Here is a 23,492-nt window from a genome sequence, read left to right as displayed (position 1 = left end):
TTGAGCATCATCTCTAACTTGTCATATCTTCAAAGCATGCATCGTATTTGAGCTTGTGGCCCTGCATTGCAAGGCTTTACATAAACCAGGTTTCTCTAAATTCGGAAATCCAAGGTTTATCCTTTGGGAATTTTAATGTTCCCAATGCAACTTTAGAGCAAGGTAATTTGGCTCTCTCAGCATCTGATCTTGGAGCAGAATGACTAAATGAATCACTTGACAGCACTTCATGATCAATGGGCTATATTATTTTATACCAATGGGAAGAAAGCCTCTTCAGAAGCTTCTCCACTGAGCAAAGGGAAACATCCATTTTCTGTACAATTGCTTTTAGCCTACCTTTGGCTGTTACAAATCAATCATCTTATTATTTAATTTCATACACATCCACTCAGGTTAATCATATGACTGTGTGATCAGTTGATGAACAGTTATAGGTCTCTCCATGGTCTCATGTTTACCAGCCCCTCTTATCACTTATCCTTGGGCCTTCACAATACACCTTAACCAACCACATTTCAGGCTTTAGCTCCTGCGTAGGTTATTCAATATCATATAATCCCTACAGTGTGGAAGCGGGCCATTCAGCCCATCAAGTCCATACCAACCTTCTGAAGAGCATCCCACCCCCCCAGTCCCAGTAACCCTGCATTTCCCATGGTTAGTCAACCTAACCTACACATCCCTGGACACTATGGATAATTGAATATGGCCAATCTACCTAACCTGCACATCTTTGGTTTGTGGGAGGAAACTGGAGCACTCAGAGGAAACCCCACAGATACGGGGAGAATGTGCAAACTCCACACAGACAGTTGGCCGAGGGTGGAATTGAACCCAGAACCCTAGTACTATGAGGCAGCAGTACTAACTACTGAGCCATTTTGTCACCTCAGTACTTCCCTGCTCATAGCAAGGGGGCTTCTCTGCCCCAGACTGAGTATCCATGGAAAGGCAGTTAAATCCCTTAATGTCAATATACTTAAAACTCAATTTTAATATCTCCTGCAGTTACAATTACCTCAGGGTCTTAACTGATGTGGCTCAGACCCATCCCTTCCATCTCATAATCATTACCAAACTTTGGACCAGCCTGAAGAGGCAGCTTTTCTCAGAGTTTCACAAGAATGTTCCTTATCAAACTGTCTCTCTGCAAAAAGCTGCATTTTCTTCTGTGTGACAAAGTCTATTTTATACATTTCACAGGACTCTGTGTGTTACCGTGAATTTTCTCCCAGTATGAAGGCATCTAATTACTCTAACTTATAATTTGATTTGAAACAGCAGACTATGCAAGCTGCTGTTTCAGCTAAAATTCTTCCTCAGCCATTTTATATTAATTTCAGCCATGGGCAGCGCTAACACTGGGAATTCTGCATATGATTGGATTAATGATTCTAATTTCACTTCGGAAACAGGCCCACCTTTCCCCATTTTTCTCCTTCGTTTCTCCATTTCAAAGTCACTTCTCCTCACAGCTCAGAGGATACATCTCATCCTCTAGATGAAAGGGGAGACAACTTGTTCTTATGTGCCTGCTAGTGGCTAGAAACTAAACAACAGCATTGGGTCTGGTTTTAATTTATTTTCATAAGACAATGTTCTAGTCAACTTTGTCTGTGAAGATTTAATTTGTATTTTCCATTTCTCAATCAACCAATATGTTTTCCAGGTCTTGCAGTTGGTTTGGACCCAGAAGGTTATGGAAATCCTGATTTCTGCTGGATCTCTGTTCATGATAAGCTGATCTGGAGCTTTGCTGGACCAATTGCTGTTGTTATTGTGGTAAATATTATTCCTTTTATTTCAAAATAAGTACTCAGAGCTTTGTGCCTTCCATAAATGGTAAGTTTATAATTCTGACATATCTTGCTTCATTTTCCATTAATGTTTTGCTTCACTCTGTCTCATTATTGTCTTAACTTCTGCTACTTGCTGATCTCTCTTGTTTGCATTCATTCTTTCTTGGCCTTATGGAAAGGTCAATACCCAGCATTGACCAGAAACTACACTGGTTCACCCTGCCAGTCAAGTTTACAAAGTCCTCCATACTATCATCTAAGAGCTTGATCTAAAATTGGGAAAGCTGTACCACAGGAGAAAGTGAGGACTGCAGATGCTGGAGATCAGAGCTGAAAATGTGTTGCTGGAAAAGCGCAGCAGGTCAGGCAGCATCCAAGGAACAGGAGAATCAACGTTTCAGGCATAAGCCCTTCTTCAGGAATGACGTCGATTTTCCTGTTCTCCCGTTGGATGCTACCTGACCTGCTGCGCTTTTCCAGCAACACACATTCAAAGCTGTACCACAGACCTAATTAGCAACGTCCTCTCATATTCGTACACTTTGAGTAAGTCTTGCAATGGTGTCCCAGACTCCTCTGTCATTGTCCCCAGTTATGCCTTGTCCACCCTCAGGCAAATCTACCAAACGTGTCAGCACAGTGGTATGCAGTCAAGAGGGAATTGTCCTCATTACTCCAGGCACCCTTGAAATCTCAAGGCATGAGTCTCAGCTGTTGAATTAGTGCTACTCCATCTGGGGGACTTCAGTGCTCTAGCATCACTACTGTTGGAGTTAACTAAATTGAGACCTGTCACATTGGGCCTGCAGCTAATGGTGAGTGAATCAACAAGAGCGCAAAACATAATTGACGTCGCGTCACCAATCTACCTGTCACAGATGATTCTGACAATGCCAATATTGGAAGAAATGACAACTACATCATCCTTGGAGACAAAATTTCAGTCTTCACACTGAGGGTACTGTACTGTGATTTGACAGTACAATGTGTTGCATTGGATACTTCTGTTGTAGGAAAGGTTTTGGAAAGGATTATAAGAGATAAGATTTATAATCATCTAGCAAACAACAATTTGATTTCAGATAGTCAACATGGTTTTGTCAAGGGCAGGTCGTGTCTCACAAACCTCATTGAGTTTTTTTGAGAGCGTGACCAAGCATGTAGATGAGGGTAGGGCAGTTGACGTGGTATACATGGACTTCAGTAAAGCCTTTGATAAGGTTCCACATGGTAGGCTGATGGAGAAAATAGAGGTAAAAACAATGACTGCAGATGCTGGAAACCAGATTCTGGATCAGTGGTGCTGGAAGAGCACAGCAATTCAGGCAGCATCCGAGGAGCTTCGAAATCGACGTTTCGGGCAAAAGCCCTTATGGTGACTCAGTGGTTAGCACAACTGCCTCATGCTACTACGGACCCAGGTTCAATTCCAGCCCTGGGTGACAGACTGAGTGGAGTTTGCACGTTCTCCCTGTGTCGTTGTGAGTTTCCTCCTGGTGCTCTGATTTTAAGAAAGTGATGGAGAAAATGCAGAGGCATGGAATTAAGGGTGAGTTAGCAATTTGGATTAGAAGCTGGCTTTCTGAAAGAAGGCAGCAAGTGGTGGTTGATGGAAAATATTCAGCCTGGAGTCCGGCTACTAGTGGTGTGCCACAAGGTTCTGTCTTGGGACTTATAAATGATTTAGACGCAGGCATAGGTGGGTGGATTAGTAAATTTGCAGATGACACTAAAGTCGGTGGAGTAGTGGACAGTGTGGAAGAGTGTTACAGGTTGCAGAGGGACTTGGATAAACTGCAGAATTGGGCTGAGAGGTGGCAAATGGAGTTCAATGCAGTTAAATGTGAGGTGATGCACTTTGGGAAGAATAACAGGAAGGCAGAGTACTGGGTCAATGGAAAGATTCTTGTGGATGTGCAGAGGGATCTTGGAGTCCATGTACATAGATCCCTGAAAGTTGCCACCCAGGTGGATAGTGCTGTTAAGAAGGCATACGGTGTGTTAGGTTTCATTATTAGAGGGATTGAGTTACCGAGCCGCAATATCATGCTGCAACTATACGAAACGCTGGTGCAGCCACACTTGGAATATTGTGTACAGTTCTGGTCCCCATATTTCAGGAAGGATGTGGAAGCATTGGAAAAGGTGCAGAGGAGATTTACCAGGATGTTGCCTGGTCTGGAGGGAAGGTCTTCTGAGGAAAGGCTGAGAGACTTGAACCTATTCTCATTGGCAAGAAGAAGCCTAAAAGGGGATTTGATAGAGACATACAAGGTGATCAGAGGATTAGATAGGGTAGACTGTGAAAGTCTTTTTCCGAGAATGATTACTTCAGCGTGTACAAGGGGGCATAACTACAAAGTGAGTGGTGATAGATTTAAGACATATGTCAGAGGCAGGTTCTTTACGAAGAGAGTGGTAAGGACATGGAATGCCCTATCTGCTAATGTAGTCAACTCAGCCACATTACGGAGATTTAAACAAACCTTAGATAAGCACATGGATGATTTTGGGATAGTGTAGGGGGACGAGCTGAGAATAGTTCACAGGTCGGTGCAACATCGAGGGCCGTAGGGCCTGTTCTGCGCTATATTGTTCTATATTCTATTTAATACAAATATAACCACTCAAACCTGTGGTTGAAGATTTGTGTAGACCATCAACAATAGAAGAGTTGTATTTAACTACAACCTATAACCTCATGATCTAGCATATCCTTCTGTCTACCATTAACATTAAGCCAGGGGATCAACCTTAGTTCAACGAAGAATGGAGGAGAACCTGGCAGCAGTAGCACCACATGTACCTAATAAAAGAGGTGCCAAACTGGTGAAGCTACTACAAGACACCATATGCATGCTAAACAGCAGACGCAATATCTGATGGATCGAGCTAAACAATTCACGACCAGTGGATCAAATCAAATTTCATTCAGTTCTGTATGTAGATAGACAATTAAATGAATGACCACAGGAGGAAGCACTAAATGTCCCCATCCACAGTGATGGGGAACCCAGTGCATCAGTATAAAAGACAAGGCTGAACGCTTGTAACTATCTCCAGTTGGAAGTGCCAAGTGAATGGCCTCTTCCTGAGGTCCTCAACATCACAGATGTCAGTCATCAACCAGTTCCGTTATCTCCACATGATATCAAGCAATAGCTGAATGTTCTGGATATAGCAAAGACTGCAGGCCCTGATAATGTTCTAGCAGAAATTCTGAACATTTTTGCACTAGAACTAGCCATACCCCTAGCTAAGATGTTGTAGTACAGCTACAACACTGGCAATAACACAACAGTATGCAAAACTGTCCAGGTATGTCTTGTTGACAAAAAGAAGGACAGTTCTCCAGCAAGTAACCATCCCAGCGTCTGCTCTCAACCTTCGTAAAATGGGATAATGTTTGGTCAACATTGCTTGCAGAGCAATAGCCTCCTCATTGAAGCTCAGTTTGAGTTCTTTCACAGCCACTCTGCTCCTGATTTTTTTGCAGCCTTAGTCCAAATATTGTCAAAAGAACTGAGTTCAACAGGGGAAAAGAATTGCCCTTAACATCAAGGCATCTTTTAAGAATCTAATTGAATTTGTGTATTATTTCTGAATGAAAAGAAATTCTATTTTCTTCCTTTCTTCGGCTTCAGTTAATTCTTAAAACTAATTTTAATTTATTCTGCCATGAGATTATCGTTTTCATAACTTAATATAAATGTTATGTTCTGCTGTTGCCATTTTCTACATCTCAACAAATGGTTACTTTGACTGCTTTCTGAAGCTGAAGCTTTATTTAAAGTTTCATTTAGGTATTTGTTGCTTTTAGATGAACATTGTGATCTCATTGTTGGTAGCAAGAATGTCCTGTGCCCCAACGCAGAAGGAAGCCAAGAAAAGATCAATTCTGTGAGTAGTAAAATAAATGCAGTAATATAAAATCAGTTAGTGATATTTCAGTAACCTTTTCAGATTTACTACAGATATTTCCATTGTTTTCTCAAGTTGATACGTATTTATTGTTTTGAGTTTTATAGTATGATGAAGTAAGTGGGCTATTTAATCAGACCTTCTGCCTTGAACATATACAGGTGTTGATATTTCCAGAATTACAAACTTCATCAGTAATGTACTTTCCAGCACAAGATAATGGTATGATTGGAAAACATATGGATTGCTTTCTAGTAGTCTCGTATTGAAGTCACTTTTAGATTCCTTGGGGAAATAAATAATGTAAAGATCAGCAAATGACCTTTTCTTGCAAATCAAATGAAAATAAGTTTATATCATTAGTTTCTGCCACAGACTCTGTTTTGTTTCCCCTTTCCTAATCACTGTTGCATATTTATTTTTCATTTAAAAAATTGAAAATGTAAATGCACAGATGTCAGAAACAGCTCATCAGGAATTTCAACAAATGCATAAAGTAATGATCAAAGAGGAAAACAAATATTCAGCAATCATTCCCTATGGTCATAAATTAAGTCTGCAATTTTACAACTGACTGAAGCAATTAAAATTGGAAGTACTCTTCAGCAACAAGGCATCAGTTACATTGGAAGTAAGGTGGGGAAAATTATTTCTCACCATAAACTGCCAAATAAATGTATCTTTAAACTTAGTTATCTGTATCATTATGAGCAATATAAATTGTATCCCCTTACTTGATATTACTGGTGTGGTGACCTCTGTGGTCCAGCACCCACAGAACTCAAATCTGTCTATATTTAGATTCATTCTGGTTCAATGTTTTGGGTCTTTAGGATTGTATTTAATACTAAGTTCATCGGTGATAAATGAACTATTCATACCCTCACCTGTAAGAGATGTACAAACTAATGGGAATGCTCATATGAGGCCTGTGAACAAAAAACAAATCTGCTCAACAGGGCACTTAAGATGAAATACTGTTGACACAGACTTGTTCTCTTAAGGAGTAGAAAGGGAAAAATGATGAGGAATAATAAACAACCTCAGAGGTGTGTTCTGCAGTGCCACTTTCATGACGAGATCATGAATGATCTTGCTCAGGTTGATACAATGTAGTAGCGCCATCAGGTAGTAAAAAGCAGTACTACATAAAACTCTGTTTTGCTAAATTTGCCCTTACCACCTGCCTGTTCAAAAGCCAGAAATTCTGTAAATCGTCTGTTATGTTCCCCAAGCACATCAATACAGACTGATATCAGGAAGTTGTATAATTTTTACTAACCAAGAAATTCCAAGCAAACACTTAAAAACACTTAAGACTGTAAGACAGAGGAGCAGAAATTAGGCCATTCAGCCCATCGAATCTGCTCCACTATTCAATCATGGCTGATAGGTTTCTCATCCCCATTCTCCTGCTTTTTCTCCCTAATCGTTGGTCCCCTTGATACTTACGAACCTATCTTGTAAACCATTATACAGCAGCATAACTACATTGTCTTTTAGTATTAATGTCCAATTACGATATGGTTATAATTGATTTTTCATTGAGGCTTTAAGGTTTTCTATTGACACCCTATTTTCCACAAAAGGGCTGCACGATCAGTGAGGATTACTATTTGTGTAGTTGTGTTTATGTTAATTAAAGGAGGAAATTATGGCTCATTCTTAATTTTCTATTTTTTTCAAAATTGCTGCAGTATTGACTATAATGTACATTATCTGCTTTTTAATATTTTTACCACATCTCCAAATGGCTGGAGATTTAGTTATTACAGCAGAGAGGGAAGCTATTCTTCACACTATGACTATACTATCTCTATAGGAATCCGATCATTGTTTTCTCTAAATACAAATTAAAAGAACTGCAGATGCTGTAAATCAGAAACAAAAACAGAAATTGGTGGAACAGCAGGTCTGGCAGCACCTGTGGAGAGAAAACAGAGTTAATGTTTTGGGTCCAGTGACCCGTTTCTTTTCAGATGCTGCCAGACCTCCTGAATTTCTCCAGCAATTTCTGTTTTTGATTCTGTTTCCCCTCCTATATTCTTGTGACCCTGCAAGTCCCTTAAATGCCCACCCAATTTCCTTTTGAAATTATTCATCAAATTCTCTTCCACTCCCCTTGTAGGGCAGGAAATTCCAGGTCATTAACACTTGCTGCACCAAAGTGTTCTTCCTCACAAACCTCTCATGTATGTGCTCCCATTGACCTTGTACTGTCAACTACAGGGAAGGTTTTCTTTGTTTATCTTATCAAAACCTGCCAACTGTATACATTTCTATCAAATCTCCCTTCAATGTTGTTTGCTCCAAGGAACCATTTCATCAATGAAGCATTCAGCATTCTTTGAAAAAAAAATGTGCACCCAATCCCAACTTTGTCTTGTCTACTGCTGTCATGTTGTTCACCAGTTTTTAGACCTGAATATCATTAGCAGCAATTTAACATGTTCATACTTCTTACTGCCAGCATCAGAAGTAAACAGTGTTGGAGATGTCACTATTGCTAACTGGTTTCAAAGCATAGTGACTATCCACAAGATGATCTCACCATTTCAGTTTTCAAATGTTTTTAACTTTAAGTATTTTTTGCTGGATCTTCACTTCAATTTGACTGGGCTGTTGATTGTACATGCCATGATTGACCCCCCTGTTGTAAAGACTGGAGGGCAAAGCAATAAAGATAGGAATTAAAAGAAATATAAGCTGACACAATTAGTGTTAATTTCCTCTGGTGAATTGTTATTGCCATATGATAGATAAAGATGTTGTAACTGTGAGAAGAAAAAATAGGAATGCAATAATTGAAAAACTTAGTTCGCGGAGTGAATATAATAATTACATTTTGTACCTAGAGTTTCCATATAGAAAGCCGTGTTTTAAAATGTCCTTTACTTTAACAACAAATTTTAATATGACATTGTTGAGCAAATTTCTCTAGAATTCTTAAATTTCAATTCTGTGATAGTTCACCTCTTTCTAGTCACAGTATGTAATTTATCTTGTTTCTGCTTGAACGCTGGTCCCGCTGCAAATACCTCTAGAAAAATGGGTGTTCTCTGATGTCTGTCCAGGCCTTATTTTTATTTACGTGCTTAGGGCTACCAAACGACGTGTGAGGAATTGGGATGCTGGGATTAAACCTGGGCCCTACACTAACTTCGATCCTATCAGTTCTCTGTGAGTAAATACCATTACCCCCAGGATCTCTCCTTCATTACCCTTTGTCCCCAAAATAACGTTTTTTCCTGTGTCGTCTTCTTTTTCCCCACATTGTTGTCTTAGCAGCAGACAGTGCTCTCTCACCAGGATGTTAGATTAATTTGGCCTATGTAATTTTCCAAGTCTATGATCAGCACATTTCTCATGATGTAACTTCATTTGCATAGACACCAGGTAAAATGTACCGTGCCTCATGACACTCCATCCAACACCCCTGTCACAATGCAGGAATTGGAACAGCTACCCACACTGAGATGAGAGAGACCTTCCAGTGTCAAGCATGCCTAGTAGTTAAACCCTTAAATTCCGAGTTAGGAGACTTCTACCTTATCCTTACCTTTACCAAATTACAACATTCATCTTTAATTGTAATAAATGTGATTTTTTCATAAACTGCTGTTAAATTCACATGTCTGTCCTGACAGCTTTATCTAACCAGCAGGACTACATTTGTCGAGTTACCATGACTCTGTTGAAAACAGTTAGCTCCTTTCTCCTCTACTGAGCCCTTCCCCATTGTTCCTCACTAGCACGTTTTTGCCTTAAACATTGGTGAGTATGCTGTAACTGCCAACATCCTGTGCTGTACCCCTGCACTGGCACGTGTAGGTTATTCTATGGTTCTCTCTGTCTCTCCAGTACTACAATTCGAAGCGCCTTCATTCTGCTACTAATTGTTAGTGCCACCTGGCTTTTCGGGCTGATGGCCGTCAACAACAGCATCCTTGCTTTTCACTACCTCTACACTGTTCTCTGCTGTTTTCAGGTAAACACTTACTCTCACTAGCAGTCTGTATAGGAGCATGTTTTCAAGTGTCTTGCCTGAGTAGTTGAAATTAATGCATTGTTTCTTATTGTTTATGTGTTGAAAATTATTTTATCGTACCCAGCCTGAAGGCAAATTTAGCTAATCTCAGATTTCATGACTTCATTGAAATGTTCTCAAATCTTCACATGTATTTGAAAGTCATAGTTGAACGCATGTCTTTGTCACGCTGTCATCCATACAAGGCAAATATTAAGAAATCACTGTGGTATTAGCATGTAAAGTAGAAATTGTCTAACTTTGCCTTTTGTTTCCAGTCTCAATTGCCAGGGCAAGGAGACTGTGAGCAACTATTCTGTAAAAAGCTCTGTAGACTTTATGCATTTCAACAATGGGTGGCATGGTGGCTCAGTTATTAGCACTGCTGCCTCACAGTACCAGGAACCAGGTTCAATTCCAGCCTCGGACGACTGTCTGTGTGGAGTTTGCACATTCTCCTCATGTCTGCCTGGGTTTTCTCCAGGTGCTCCGATTTCCTCCCACAGTCCAAAGATGTGCAGGCTGGGCGAATTGACCAAGCTAAATTGCCCATAGTGTTCAGGAATGTATAGACTAGGTGCATAGTGCAGGAAGTGTAGAATAATAAGGAAGGAGAATGGATCTGTGTGGGTTACTCTTTGAAGGGTCGGTGTGGACTTGTTGGGCCAAAAGGCCTGTTTCCACACTGTAGAGATTCTAAGAGTACCTTTCATTCTTCTAAACTCCAGTGTATGCAGACTCTTCTACTTAACAATATCACCCACAAACTTTCAGGCATGGTGCTCAGCCATGATGTTACATTACATGATATTACCAAACAGGAATTGTTTAACACGGAGTTTCATAAAGGATCATTCCTTTAAAATATGCAGTTAGCTTCAATCCCAGAGATTGTTTCATTTATCTTTCGATTAGCTCATATTTGTCATTAATTGCATAGGGGTGTGCTCTGTTAATTTTCTCCATTTCTTTTCTCCATTTCACTCTAAAACCTTCCTTTCTCCATTTAATCTTGTGTTTGATGACTCCAGCTTGCTGTTTTCTTCTGAGCAAGTTCAACTGTTATACTTTTTCCTTCCATCTTTCAATAATGTTTTTTATGGTTAACAAATGAGCTTTACATTTATGATACAGGCATGTAGTAAATTTAGAGTGAATCTGAAATCACTTTAACAAATAAGTTACAGTGGTAAAAATAATGACTGCAGATGTTGGAAACCAGATTCTGGATTAGTGGTGCTGGAAGAGCACAGCAGTTCAGGCAGCATCCGAGGAGCAGTAAAATCGATGTTTCAGGCAAAAGCCCTTCATCAGGAATAAAGGCAGAGAGCCTGAAGCGTGGAGAGGTAAGCTAGAGGAGGGTGGGGGTGGGGAGAAAGTAGCATAGAGTACAATAGGTGAGCAGGGGAGGGGATGAAGGTGATAGGTCAGGGAGGAGGGTGGAGAGGATAGGTGGAAAAGAAGATAGGCAGGTAGGACAAATCATGGGGACAGTGCTGAGGTGGAAGTTTGGAACTAGGGTGAGGTGGGGGAAGGGGAAATAAGGAAACTGTTGAAGTCCACATTGATGCCCTGGGGTTGAAATGTTCCGAGGCTGAAGATGAGGCGTTCTTCCTCCAGGTGTCTGGTGGTGAGGGAGCAGCAGTGAAGGAGGCCCAGGACCTCGGCAGAGTGGGAGGGAGAGTTGAAATGTTGGGCCACAGGGCGGTGTGGTTGATTGGTGCGGGTGTCCCGGAGATGTTCCCTAAAGCGCTCAGCTAGGAGGTGCCCAGTCTCCCCAATGTAGAGGAGACCGCATCGGGAGCAACGGATACAATAAATGATATTAGTGGATGTGCAGGTAAAACTTTGATGGATGTGGAAGGCTCCTTTAGGGCCTAGGATGGAGGTGAGGGAGGAGGTGTGGGTGCAGGTTTTGCAGTTCCTGCGGTGGCAGGGGAAGGAGCCAGGATGGGAGGGTGGGTTGTAGGGGGCTTGGACCTGACCAAGTAGTCACGGAGGGAATGGTCTTTGCAGAAGGCGGAAAGGGGTGGGGAGAAAAATATATCCCTGGTGGTGGGGTCTTTTTAGGAGGTGACGGAAATGTCGGTGGATGATTTGGTTTATGCGAAGGTTGGTAGGGTGGAAGGTGAGCACCAGAGGCGTTCTGTCCTTGTTACGGTTGGAGGGGTGGGGTCTGAAGGCGGAGGTGCAGGATGTGGACAAGATGCGTTGGAGGGCATCTTTAACCACGTGGGAAGGGAAATTGCGGTCTCTAAAGAAGGAGGCCATCTGGTGTGTTCTGTGGTGGAACTGGTCCTCCTGGGAGCAGATACGGCGGAGGCGGAGGAATTGGGAATACGGGATGGCATTTTTGCAAGAGGTAGGGTAGGAAGAGGTGTAATCCAGGTAGCTGTGGGAGTCGGTGAGTTTGTAAAAAATGTCAGTGTCAAGTCGGTTGTCATTAATGGAGATGGAGAGGTCCAGGAAGGGGAGGGAGGTGTCAGAGATGGTCCAGGTAAATTTAAAGTCAGGGTGGAATGTGTTGGTGAAGTTGATGGATTGCTCAACCTCCTCGCGGAGCACGAAGTGGCGCCAATGCAGTCATCAATGTAGTGGAGGAAGAGGTGGGGAGTGGTACCGGTGTAATTTCGGAAGATCGACTGTTCTACGTAGCCAACAAAGAGACAGGCATAGCTGGGGCCCATACGTGTGCCCATGGCTAACCTTTTGGTCTGGAGGAAGTGGGAGGATTCGAAGGAGAAATTGTTAAGGGTGAGGACCAGTTCGGCCAAACGAATGAGAGTGTCGGTGGAAGGGTATTGTTGGGGACGTCGAGAGAGGAAAAAACGGAGGGCTTGGAGGCCCTGGTCATAGCGGATGGAGGTGTAGAGGGATTGGATATCCATGGTGAAGATGAGGCGTTGGGGGCCGGGGAAACGGAAGTCTTAGAGAAGGTGGAGGGTGTGGGTGGTGTCTGAAACGTATGTGGGGAGTTCCTGGACTAGGGGGGATAGAACAGTGTCGAGGTAAGTAGAGATGAGTTCATTGGGGCAGGAGCATGCTGAGACAATGGGTCGGCCAGGTTGGTCAGGCTTGTGGATCTTGGGAAGGAGGTAGAACTGGGCAGTGCGGAGTTCCCGGACTATGAGGTTGGAAGCTGTGGGTGGGAGATCTCCTGATGTGATGAGGTTCTGTAGGATCTGGTTCTGTAGGTTTGGTGATGGGGTGGGGTCATGGTCGAGGGGGCAGTAGGAACAGGGGTACTCGAGTTGGCGTTTGGCTTCAGCGGTGTAGAGGTCAGTGCGCCAGACTACCATTGCGCCCCCTTTATCTGCTGGCTTGATGGTGAGGTTGGGATTGGAGCAGAGGGATTGGAAGGCTGCGCGTTGTCAGGGTGAGAGGTTGGAGTGGGGGAAAAGGGTAGACAGGACTTCAACAGTTTCCCATTTTCCCCTTCCCCCACCTCACCCTAGTTCCAAACTTCCAGCTCAGCACTGTCCCCATGACTTGTCCTACCTGCCTATCTTCTTTTCCACCTATCCACTCCACCCTCCTCCCTGACCTATCACCTTTATCCCCTCCCCCACTCACCTATTGTACTCTATGCTACTTTCTCCCCACCCCCACCCTCCTCTAGTTTATCTTTCCACACATCTGGCTCTCTACCTTTATTCCTGATGAAGGGCTTTTGCCCGAAACGTCGATTTTAATGCTCCACAGATGCTGCCTGAACTGCTGTGTTCTTCCAGCACCACTAATCCAGAAATAAGTTGCAGTGTCGGACCTATTCTGAGCTGACTCCATAATAAATCTAGATTGACATGGAAGTGAGAGTGAAAATCCCACTGACCTAATCATTCCACAATACATCATATTAATCATTTGGGCGGCACGGTGGCACAGTGGTTAGCACTGCTGTCTCACAGCGCCAGAGACCCGGATTCAATTCCCGACTCAGGCGACTGACTGTGTGGAGTTTGCACATTCTCCCCGTGTCTGCGTGGGTTTCCTCCGGGTGCTCCGGTTTCCTCCCACAGTCCAAAGATGTGCAGGTCAGGTGAATTGGCCATGCTAAATTGCCTGGAGTGTTAGGTAAAGGGGTAAATGTACGGGAATGGGTGGGTTACGCTTCGGCGGGTCGGTGTGGACTTGTTGGGCCGAAGGGCCTGTTTCCACACTAAGTAATCTAATCTAATCTAAACATCAAAGTCAATTTATTCATACCCAAAGCATTTAGGAAATTCAGTATGACTTATAAAGGTGGATCAAATATCTGGCCTGCAGAGTAAATGGAATTTTGTGTTTATAGTGCTCATTCTTTTTTAATCTCCTGCAGGGACTGGCAGTCCTAGTATTGTTCTGTATCCTGAGTGAAGAAGTGCAGGAAGCCTGGAAGTTGGCTTGCCTTGGAAAGAAAAGCCAGGGTGATGATACAACGCGAGCACCTCAGCTCTCGGTAAAAATAGACTTTTAAATATTGAGCCAATTCCAGTGAAACAGAAACAGTAGTGAAACTCTGAACTGCTTGTCATTGTCTCATGGGGAACCTCAATTGCATAGTATTAATTTTCTGTTTGACCATAATCAATCCTGAACCAAGTAGTCCTTTCCCCCATTTTCTGCTTTCTCATGTACCATTAGATAATAATCACCCAGAGCTAATAAAGTGAGAGCAATAAACAGCTAGAAAACCAATACCAGTAACACTGTTACCCATATCCAGAAGACACATGGCTATGGTTGAGATTTTTCCACTCTTCCACTTGCAGTCTCCATCTACATTACGGTTGAGACAAGGATATCAGATGAGTGAAGGTTTGAACCTACAAAAAATTCAATTTTTATTATTTTCTCAAATGTAATGCAAGTTAGTAATATAAATGTGCTGAAATTAAACATATTAATCACAGTGATTCTACATGTGAGTAAGCAGCTTTCTCTGTTACTAATTGATGTATGTGGGAAAATAATACTTTAAAATGTTATAAGTTCTGCACAAAATAACAATGTCATCATTACTTCATGATCCTATTCCACATCTCTTTCTTTGTTGCTTCATTAGTCAGTTACGAAACGAGCAGGAGAATCGACTGACCTGCTGCGCTTTTCCAGCAACACATTTTTCAGCTCTGATCTCCAGCATCTGCAGTCCTCATTTCCTCCTCATTAGTCAGTTAGGAAATGTCAGAATTACATGTGATTTGATATTCCATCTCTTGGACAACAACTCATCTAAGACCAGGAGCTAATTTCAACATTGATCAAATTGATATTCTGTTACTCAGTTATGCTCTATGTAAGGATAGTAATATAAGATGGTTGTGGGTAAGAATAACGCTAATGTTGTTGTCAGACATTTTATCTGACATTCACCCCTAGATCACTCATAGAACGGTACAGTGCAGTACAGGCCTTTCAGCCCTCGATGTTGTGCCGGCTTTTTATCCTACTCTAAAATCAGACTAACCTACATACCCTTCATTTTACTATCTTCCATGTGCCTATCCAAGAGTCGCTTAAATGTCTCTAATGTATCTGACTCTACTACCACTGCGAACAGTGCATTCCATGGACCACCACTCTCTGTGTAGACAACCTACCTCTGACATCTCCCCTAAACCTTCCTCCAGTCACCTTAAAATTATGTCCCCTTGTGATGGACGTTTCCACCACTGGGAAAGGTCTCTGGCTATCCACTCTATCTATGCCTGTCATCATCTTGTATACCTCTGTTAAGTCACCTCTCATCCATCTGCAGTCCAATGAGAAAAGCCCTAGCTCCTGCAACTTTTCTTCATAAGACATGCCCTCCAGTCCAGGCTGCATCCTGGTAATTCTCCTCTGCACCTTTTCCAAAGCTTCCACATCATTCCTATAATGAGGCAACCAGATCTGAACACAATATTCCAAGTGTGGTCTAACCAGGGCTCTATAGAGCTGCAGCATAACCTCACAGCTCTTAGCCTCAATCCTCCTGCTAATGAAAGCCAACACATCATATGCCTTCTTAATAACCCTATCAATTTGGGTAGCAATTTTGAGAGATCTATGGACTCTAAGATCCCACTGTTGCTCCACACTGCCAAGAATCCTGCCTTGAACCCTGTAATCTTCATTCAAATTCGACCTTCCAAAGTAAATAACTTCACATTTTTTCAGGTTGAACTCCATCTGCCACTTATCAGCTTAGTTTTACATCCTGTCAATGTTCCATTGCCATCTACAACAGCCCTCCATACTATCCACCACTCTACCAATCTTTGTGTCATCGGCAAATTTACTAACCCATGCTTCCACTTCCTCATCCAAGTAATTTATAAAAATCACAAAGAGCAAAGTCCCAGAACCGATCCCTGCGGAACACCACTGATCACCAAGCTCCAGGCTGAATACTTTCCATTTGCTACTACCCTCTCTGTCTTCTAATGGCCAGCCAGTTCTGTATCCAGACAGCCAGATTTCCCTGTATCCTATGCCTCCTCATTTTCTGAATGAGCCTGCCATAGGGAACCTTATCGAATGCCTTGCTAAAATCCATGTACACTGCATCCACTGCTCTACCTTCATCATGGGTTTCGTCATATCCTCAAAAAATTCAATAAGGTTTGTGAGGCATGACCTGCCCCTCACAAAGTCATGCTGACCATCTCTAATCAAACTGGTTTTCCAAGTAATAATAAATCCTGCCTCAGAATCTTCTCCAATAACTTGTCCACCACAGACGTAAGACTGACTGGTCTGTAATTCCCAGGATTATCCCTGTTCCCTTACTTGAACAAGGGAATAACATTTGCTACCCTCCAATCATCTGGCACTACTCCAGTGGACAGTGAGGATGCAAAGATCATCACCAAAGGTGCAGCAATCTCTTCCCTCGCTCCCTGTAGAAATCTAAGGTATATCCTGTCTGGCCCAGGGGATTTATCTATCCTTCTGTTTTTCAAACCTTTCAGCACATCCTCCTCCTCGACATCAACCTGTTCAAGCATATCAGTCTGTTTCACGCTGTCTTCAGAAACATCAAGGCCCCTCTCAGTAGTGAACACTGAAGCAAAGTATTCATTAAAGACCTTCCCTACCTCTGATTCCAGGTGCAAGTTCCCTCCACTATTCCTGACTGGCCCTACCCTCACTCTGGCCATCCTCTTGTTCCCCACGTAAGTGTAGAATGTCTTAGAGTTTTCCTTAATCCTACTCGCTAAAGCTTTTTAAGACCCCATTCTAGCTCTCCTAGGTTCATTCTTCAGTTCCTTCCTCGCTACCTTGTAACCCTCTAAAGCTCTGTCTGATCCTTGCCTCCTCAACCTTAAGTAAGCTTCCTTCTTCCTCGTGACTAGATATTCTACATCCCTTGTCACCCAAGGTTCCTTCACCTTACCATCCCTTCCTTGCCTCAGTGGGACAAACCTATCCAGCACTATCAGCAAGTGCTTCCTAAACAACTTCCACATTTCTGTCACGCATTTTCCTGAGAACATCTGTTCCCAATTTAGGTGCCCCAGTTCTTGCCTAATAGCATTGTAATTCCCCCTTCCCAATTAAATACTTTCCCATACCATCTGCTCCTAGGAAGCACTTCTACACTGAAAGGCTGGTAGAGAATTGTCTCTTCCACAAATGGCAGTTATTGCTCAATAATTTGTCAAATTTGAACTTGTGATAGATACATTTTTGTTCAGAAAATGTCTTAAGGGATATGGAACATATACAGGTATTTGGAGTCAGGCCACAGGCCAGTCATAATCTCAATGAATGGTGGAACAGGTTCAAGAGCTGAATGGCCTACTTCTGATCCTATGTTCTTATGGAACTCAAAGAAAATGAAATCCAAAAGCTGAAATCAGAGGGGGCCCTTGAGGAACATTAAAAAAAGGAAAGACCTTATTTAGGAGGGCTAAAAGGGACCAGAAATGTCCTTGGCAAGTAGGATTAAGGATCGTCCCAAGGCATATTTCATACATATATTAGGAGAAAGTGAGGACTGCAGATGCTGGAGAGTCAGAGATGATAAAGGGTGGCGCTGGAGAAAGCACAGCAGCTCAGGCAGCATCCGAGGAGTAAGAGAGTTGATGTTTCATATGCTTCCTTTTTCTTTTTGACTAAACCTTCAATATCTCTTGTCATCCATGGTCCCTGAATATTGCTATCCTTCTCTTTCATCCTCACAGGAACATGCTGTTCCTGAACTCTGATCAACTGGCCTTTAAAAGACTCCCATCTGTCTAATGTGGATTTACCCTCAAACAGCCACTCCTTATCTAATTTCTTCAATTCCCGCTTAATACTGTTGTAATTAGCCTTTCCCCAATTTAGCACTTTCACCCTAGAACCAGTCTTATCCTCATCCACAACTATTTTAAAACTTAATGAAATTTTAGTCACTTTCTCAAAATGCTTCCCCACTGAAATTTTGATCACTTGGCCAGGCTCATTCCACAATATAAGATCTAATACAGCGCCTTCCCCAATTGGATTATCTACTTATTGTTTTTCAGAAACCCTCATGGATGCACCTAATAAATTCTGCCCCATCTGTACCGTAATCTGCTCCATTAAGGGTTTCCCAGTCGATATTGAGGAAATTAAAATCACCCATTACAACAATCCTGTTGTTTTTACATCTTTCTGTTCCCACTGGCTAATTGGTAGGCCTTTGGTATAATCCCATCGTAGTGACTGAACCTCTGTTATTGCAGCTGTGATAATCTCCTTACTCAGCATTGCAATTCCCCTACTTCCCAATTCCTGATGATGGGCTTTTAACAGAAATGTTGATTCTCTTCCTCTGATGCTGCCTGACTTGCTGTGCTTTTCCAGTGCCACACTTTCCAACTCTTTTACATTCCTGTCTATCATTCCTAAAACATCTAGTTCTTGGAACAGTGAGCTGCCAGTTCTGTTCTCCTCTCAACCAAGCTTCTGTAATAGCTGCAATGTTGTAATCTCCTGTATTAATTCAAGCTCTAAGCTCATCTGCCTTACCCATGTTATACTCCTTGCATTAAAGTAAAAACACATCAGACCACCAGTCCTACCACATTCATTAACCTGGCCCTGCTTGTTCTTCCTATTAGATTTAATTAATTTAACCTATACCCTCCCTTCAGTCAGTCTGCATGCTGACGCTTCTATCAGTCTGATACCACCACCACCTTGGCCACACTAGTTTAAATCTTCCCAAGTGGCACTAGGAAACCTCCCTGCTAGGATATTGCGCCCCGCGTCCCAGAAACCCAGTTTACGTGCAACCTGTCCTCCTTGTATAGATACCTCCTGCCCTGGAAGAGATCCCAATTATTCAGATATCTGAAACCCTCTATCCTACACCAGCTCTTTAGTCCAACAGTCAACTATATATTAACTTCCTATATCTGGTCTTAATGGCACAGGGAGAGATCCCAAGATTACAACCCTAAGATTCCTGCGAATCAACTTGCTACCTAACTCCCGAAATTCCCTTTGCAAGACCTCATCTCTTCCTCCATATGTCCTTAGTACCAATATGGACCACAACCTCTGGCTGCTCATCCTCCCCATTTCAGAATATCCTGTGCCCACTCAGACCCTTGACCCTGGCACCAGGGAGGGAACACACCATCCTGGAGTTTTGCCCTCCACTACAGAAATAAATAAAAACACGAGAAATAGGAGCAGCAGTAGGCCATCCAGCCCCTCAAGCTAGCTCCGCCATTCAATAAGATCATGGCTGATCTTTTTCATGGAGTCAGCTCCACTTACCCGCCCACTCACCATAACCCTTAATTCCTTTACTGTTCAAACATTATCAATCTTTGCCGTAAAATCATTCGAGGTAGCCTCAACTGCTACATTGGGCAGGGATTCTACAGAATCACAACTCTTTGGGAGAAGAAGTTCCTCCTTGTCATAGTCCTAAATCTGCTTCCCTTTATTTTGAGGCTATGCCCCCTGGTTCTAATTTCACCCGCCAGTTGGAAACAACCTCCCTGGTTTTACCTTTTGATAAAGAAATTGGCCAAGTTGTCCTTAATTCAGTAAGAAAGCCCCAATGCTCAATATAAACTTATAAATGATCACAATTCTTCAAGAATATTTTTGTCTCATATATAAATCTGGACGTCATGAAGACCTTCACAGCATTGAAAACCAAGAACCCATTTATCTCTAATTTAGAATCCAGTTTCCCAGATAATAATAATCTATACTAAACTCTAATCACAAAGAGGCATAATGGAAATCCGTTTGCAACTGAAAACTTCATATTGATCTTTGTTTTACACCATGTCCCCTGCTATCAACATTTTGTTCATAAAAATTATGTACCAACACGTACTTATAGTGCTTAAAAGAGATCATAATTGTTGGATTTAAATTTTACAGTAAGAGTGGAGTTTGTAGCAGTATTATGTTAGCACTTTATCTCAATTTGCCACAATACTCTAAGGATTCTGCCTGCTCTTTCAGTTCACTTGTTTACCTGTGGATTTCCATTCATTTGTAGGTGCAGCAAGTTCTCACCATGAGACATTAATGTGTAGGCACATTTGTTCTTGTGCTTCTAGGGCTCCCATCCATATAATAACACATCACTGTTTGAGGAAAGCGGACTGCATCGGATAACACTTGGGACATCCACAATATCATCAGTTAGCACTGCCCGATCTGCACGGACTCACTCCAGCCAGCCTGGATATCTCAGGTATGCCAGTAGGAATAGCCATTAGGAAAAGTTGTATCATGTTTTTACACTGGGGAATACTGAAGCTTTTATATCACAGAAAGAATTGTCAACAGAAATGTAAATTATACTTCTCTGCCAATTTTGAAATAATAAATGCGGACTCCATATACAGACTGGCAATATTTTATCCTTGTTACTAGTAGGTAGAATGTTGTACTTTGGGCAGTAAGGTTACTTTAGATGTCATACTTTATATTATGATACATTAACGCACAGTTCTGATGCCTGCAATCAAAGATGGCATGTGATTGAGATATCAGAGGCATAATGCTTCACTCTCCTAATCTAATGCGAGAAGCCACTTTGAGAGAGTCCTGAAGAATGCATTGCCCAAAGTTGGTTTCAGTCTCTCTCCGAGGCAATATTGTTTCAAAACCATGTCAGGTTAGGAATAGAAGAATAGAGTCATCAGTCCACTGTTTTTTGGATGACAGTGAGAGGGACTGAATTTGGGGGCTATTATCTCTAAAGTAGTTGCAATTCCACATCCATTTCCAGGCACCAAGTCAAGTCAGAAGCGCTACCTGCATCCTTCTGTTTTATCTGCAGCACATTTCACCAGGTTTGTTGTCCTGGATTTTCTGTTCTCTATGACACTTTTCTCCTCAAGTTGTTGATATCTGTTCACTAGAGTAATTTTACACCGGTATTTTGCCAGGTGAACATTTCTTTGACAAGAAGTTGCATCATTGCCGTGTCCCATCCTACATCAACCAATGACTGAGCAAAAACCTCAAGCACAAAGAAATGGATTATTTATCCTTGTTGAACCAGTGGCCAATTGTATACTCCCAATTTGGCCATTGAAGGGGCACAATATAAATTAGAGTCCTCAAAAAGTATAAACATGCTAAGCTTAAGGAAAATTGTCTTTGATGGTCCTATTTTTGACCAGATTCTAATTCAGGTTCCAAGCATGAAAAGTCAGTTCACCAACCAGTCTTCTGAAATATATCAAAAAGGTGTACTAAAACTTGGTTTTATTATGCATTCTTCTGAATCCTTTTGCTTTTTTGTATCCCTCAGAGAAAATTTGTTGGTACGACAGGGTTCTGCCTTGGATCAAACCTTGTTGGGTCACACTGGGCCTACTGACATAGATGTTGCAATGTTTCATCGACCACAAGATGCAGGTGGAGGAGGAGGTGAGACTATTACAAAATATCACTGTCAACAGAAATATTTAACTTCCCTTTGTGACAGTATTGTTTCTGTACATTTACTCCTCAACAGGTTTTATATTTGCACATTGTTGAACCCTGCTGGTCTATAGAGTTTTCTGTGATTTTTGCTGAAGTGCTACTGCAAATTTAAGCCTTAAAAACCCTAAAATAAAGGAAGATCATTCAGTTCATCAAACCAATTCCTGTCACGTAACCTGCAAACTTCATCTTGCTATTGATTCTACTCAGCTTGTTAAAAGCATTCTTTAATGAGGCCTGGGCATCTCTGGCTCGTCCCTAACTTGTGAAGTGGCAAACCACTTCATGAACTATTGCAGCTTGTATACCCACAGTGCTATTGGGAAACAAGTTCCAGTATTTTGATCTCGTGACAGTGATAGTTCCAAACCAATGTGGTGTAGAGTTTTGAGGAGACCAAACTGTGTTTGGTGGTATACCAAACTGGAAAAATGGAAGGTTGCTACAACTTTAAATTGAAATTCTACCCAGCTTACTAATGTTAAACTGGTTTGCTGACTATTTGGTTAACCATAATAGGCAGTTATGGGGAAGGTGGGAGGGTAGTGGAATTTTTGGATGAAGGGTAATCAAAGAGGAAATTTGGCCATATCGTTCTATAGATAGCATTTGAATTACTTATTATTGATTGCTACACAGGCGGCACGGTGGCACAGTGGTTAGCACTGCTGCCTCACAGCGCCAGAGACCCGGGTTCAATTCCCACCTCAGGCAACTGACTGTGTGGAGTTTGCATGTTCTCCCCGTGTCTGCGTGGGTTTCCTCCGGGTGCTCTGGTTTCCTCCAGGTCAGGTGAATTGGCCATGCTAAATTGCCCGTAGTGTTAGGTAAGGGGTAAATGTAGGGATATGGGTGGGTTGCTCTTCGGCGGGGCGGTGTGGACTTGTTGGGCCGAAGGGCCTGTTTCCACACTGTAAGTAATCTAATCGAACCTAAGGCACTGTCGGAAACAAGTGCCTGACTTCATTCACAATGTTGTTTCATTGTGTTATACGTGTAGTTGAAAGCAATCCTGTTTTTTAAAAAGAGTAGTGTCACCTGTGGTCAAAATAATGGCTACTGACAGAGCTTCTTGCCTTTAATCTGCTTTTTGGGTCTGACTGCAGGAAAGCTGACTTCTGAACCCATATACGTGGACCAAAGTACGTCCGCAAAAAACGTAGCTGTTAAAGTGGTAAACTTTTTTACTCTAACTCAAAGCAATTGAGTAACCATGAAACTGAAACATGTGAAGTTGTCTTTGCTGAATTCATCCTCTTTGTAAAGAGAGCACACTCAGAATCAAAGGTACAGGTCTCTGTGACTGGGACTGCAACTTCAATAAAATACACAGTGATAAAATCCAGTTTTCAGTGTCTGGAAGCTAGTAACCTTGGAAGGTTGTAATTTTGAAGTCTGAAGATGTTCCAATAGTTAGTCCTTTATAGACTTTTTTTCAGAGGCTACAGTAAAGGGTCAGTAAACATAGTCAGTGTTAATCATTTTTAGGAGCTGAAGTGCTGCTATTAGTTGGCTCCTTGCAGATCAGGGTGAAGAACAGCCATTGGGCAGTGGAATTCTGCTCGGAGCAGCAAGGGAGTTTGATTTGGACCAGTGACAATATACTAGAGCGCAGTCATGTGAAACCAAGTGGGATGCAGATTCCAGACAAGAGATTAAGTAGCTAGGAGGTAAGTAACTTTTAGCAGCAGCATGGCTGAGGTGCTGGGACAGTATCTTTTCGTATACTGGCTGAAACAGTGGGAGGCAACCTCCGATGTTCGTCAGCTCAGCTGCAAAAGAAAACTAAGAAGTTTGGGTCTAGAAGCTCGGGGAAAGTTAGGAGCAGAACTGTTTGT

At 42.2% G+C, this 23,492-nt stretch overlaps 1 protein-coding gene across 8 annotated transcripts in view; it reads left to right on the top strand.

The window, feature by feature from the left end:
- Positions 1–23,492, top strand: part of celsr3 (cadherin, EGF LAG seven-pass G-type receptor 3) — a 251,061-nt gene that overhangs the window by 203,942 nt on the left and 23,627 nt on the right. For 4 of the 8 annotated variants that reach the window (XM_087994118.1, XM_087994117.1, XM_087994123.1 and 1 more), the window contains 7 exons: positions 1,673–1,785; positions 5,623–5,702; positions 8,823–8,903; positions 9,585–9,711; positions 14,069–14,188; positions 20,274–20,410; positions 21,479–21,597. In XM_087994118.1, the coding sequence (XP_087850244.1) occupies positions 1,673–1,785; positions 5,623–5,702; positions 8,823–8,903; positions 9,585–9,711; positions 14,069–14,188; positions 20,274–20,410; positions 21,479–21,597 (777 nt within the window). Of the gene's footprint in view, positions 1–1,672; positions 1,786–5,622; positions 5,703–8,822; positions 8,904–9,584; positions 9,712–14,068; positions 14,189–20,273; positions 20,411–21,478; positions 21,598–23,492 lie in introns of those variants that run through there. The other 4 variants (XM_087994121.1, XM_087994120.1, XM_087994119.1 and 1 more) reach the window with 2 other exon arrangements.

Source organism: Chiloscyllium plagiosum, unplaced genomic scaffold, assembly GCF_037043375.1.
Source record: "Chiloscyllium plagiosum isolate Xiang-an unplaced genomic scaffold, Cpla_swu_hap1 HiC_scaffold_14, whole genome shotgun sequence".
NCBI classification, from domain to species: Eukaryota; Metazoa; Chordata; class Chondrichthyes; order Orectolobiformes; family Hemiscylliidae; genus Chiloscyllium; species Chiloscyllium plagiosum.
This window is presented reverse-complemented; position numbering and strand designations above follow the sequence as displayed.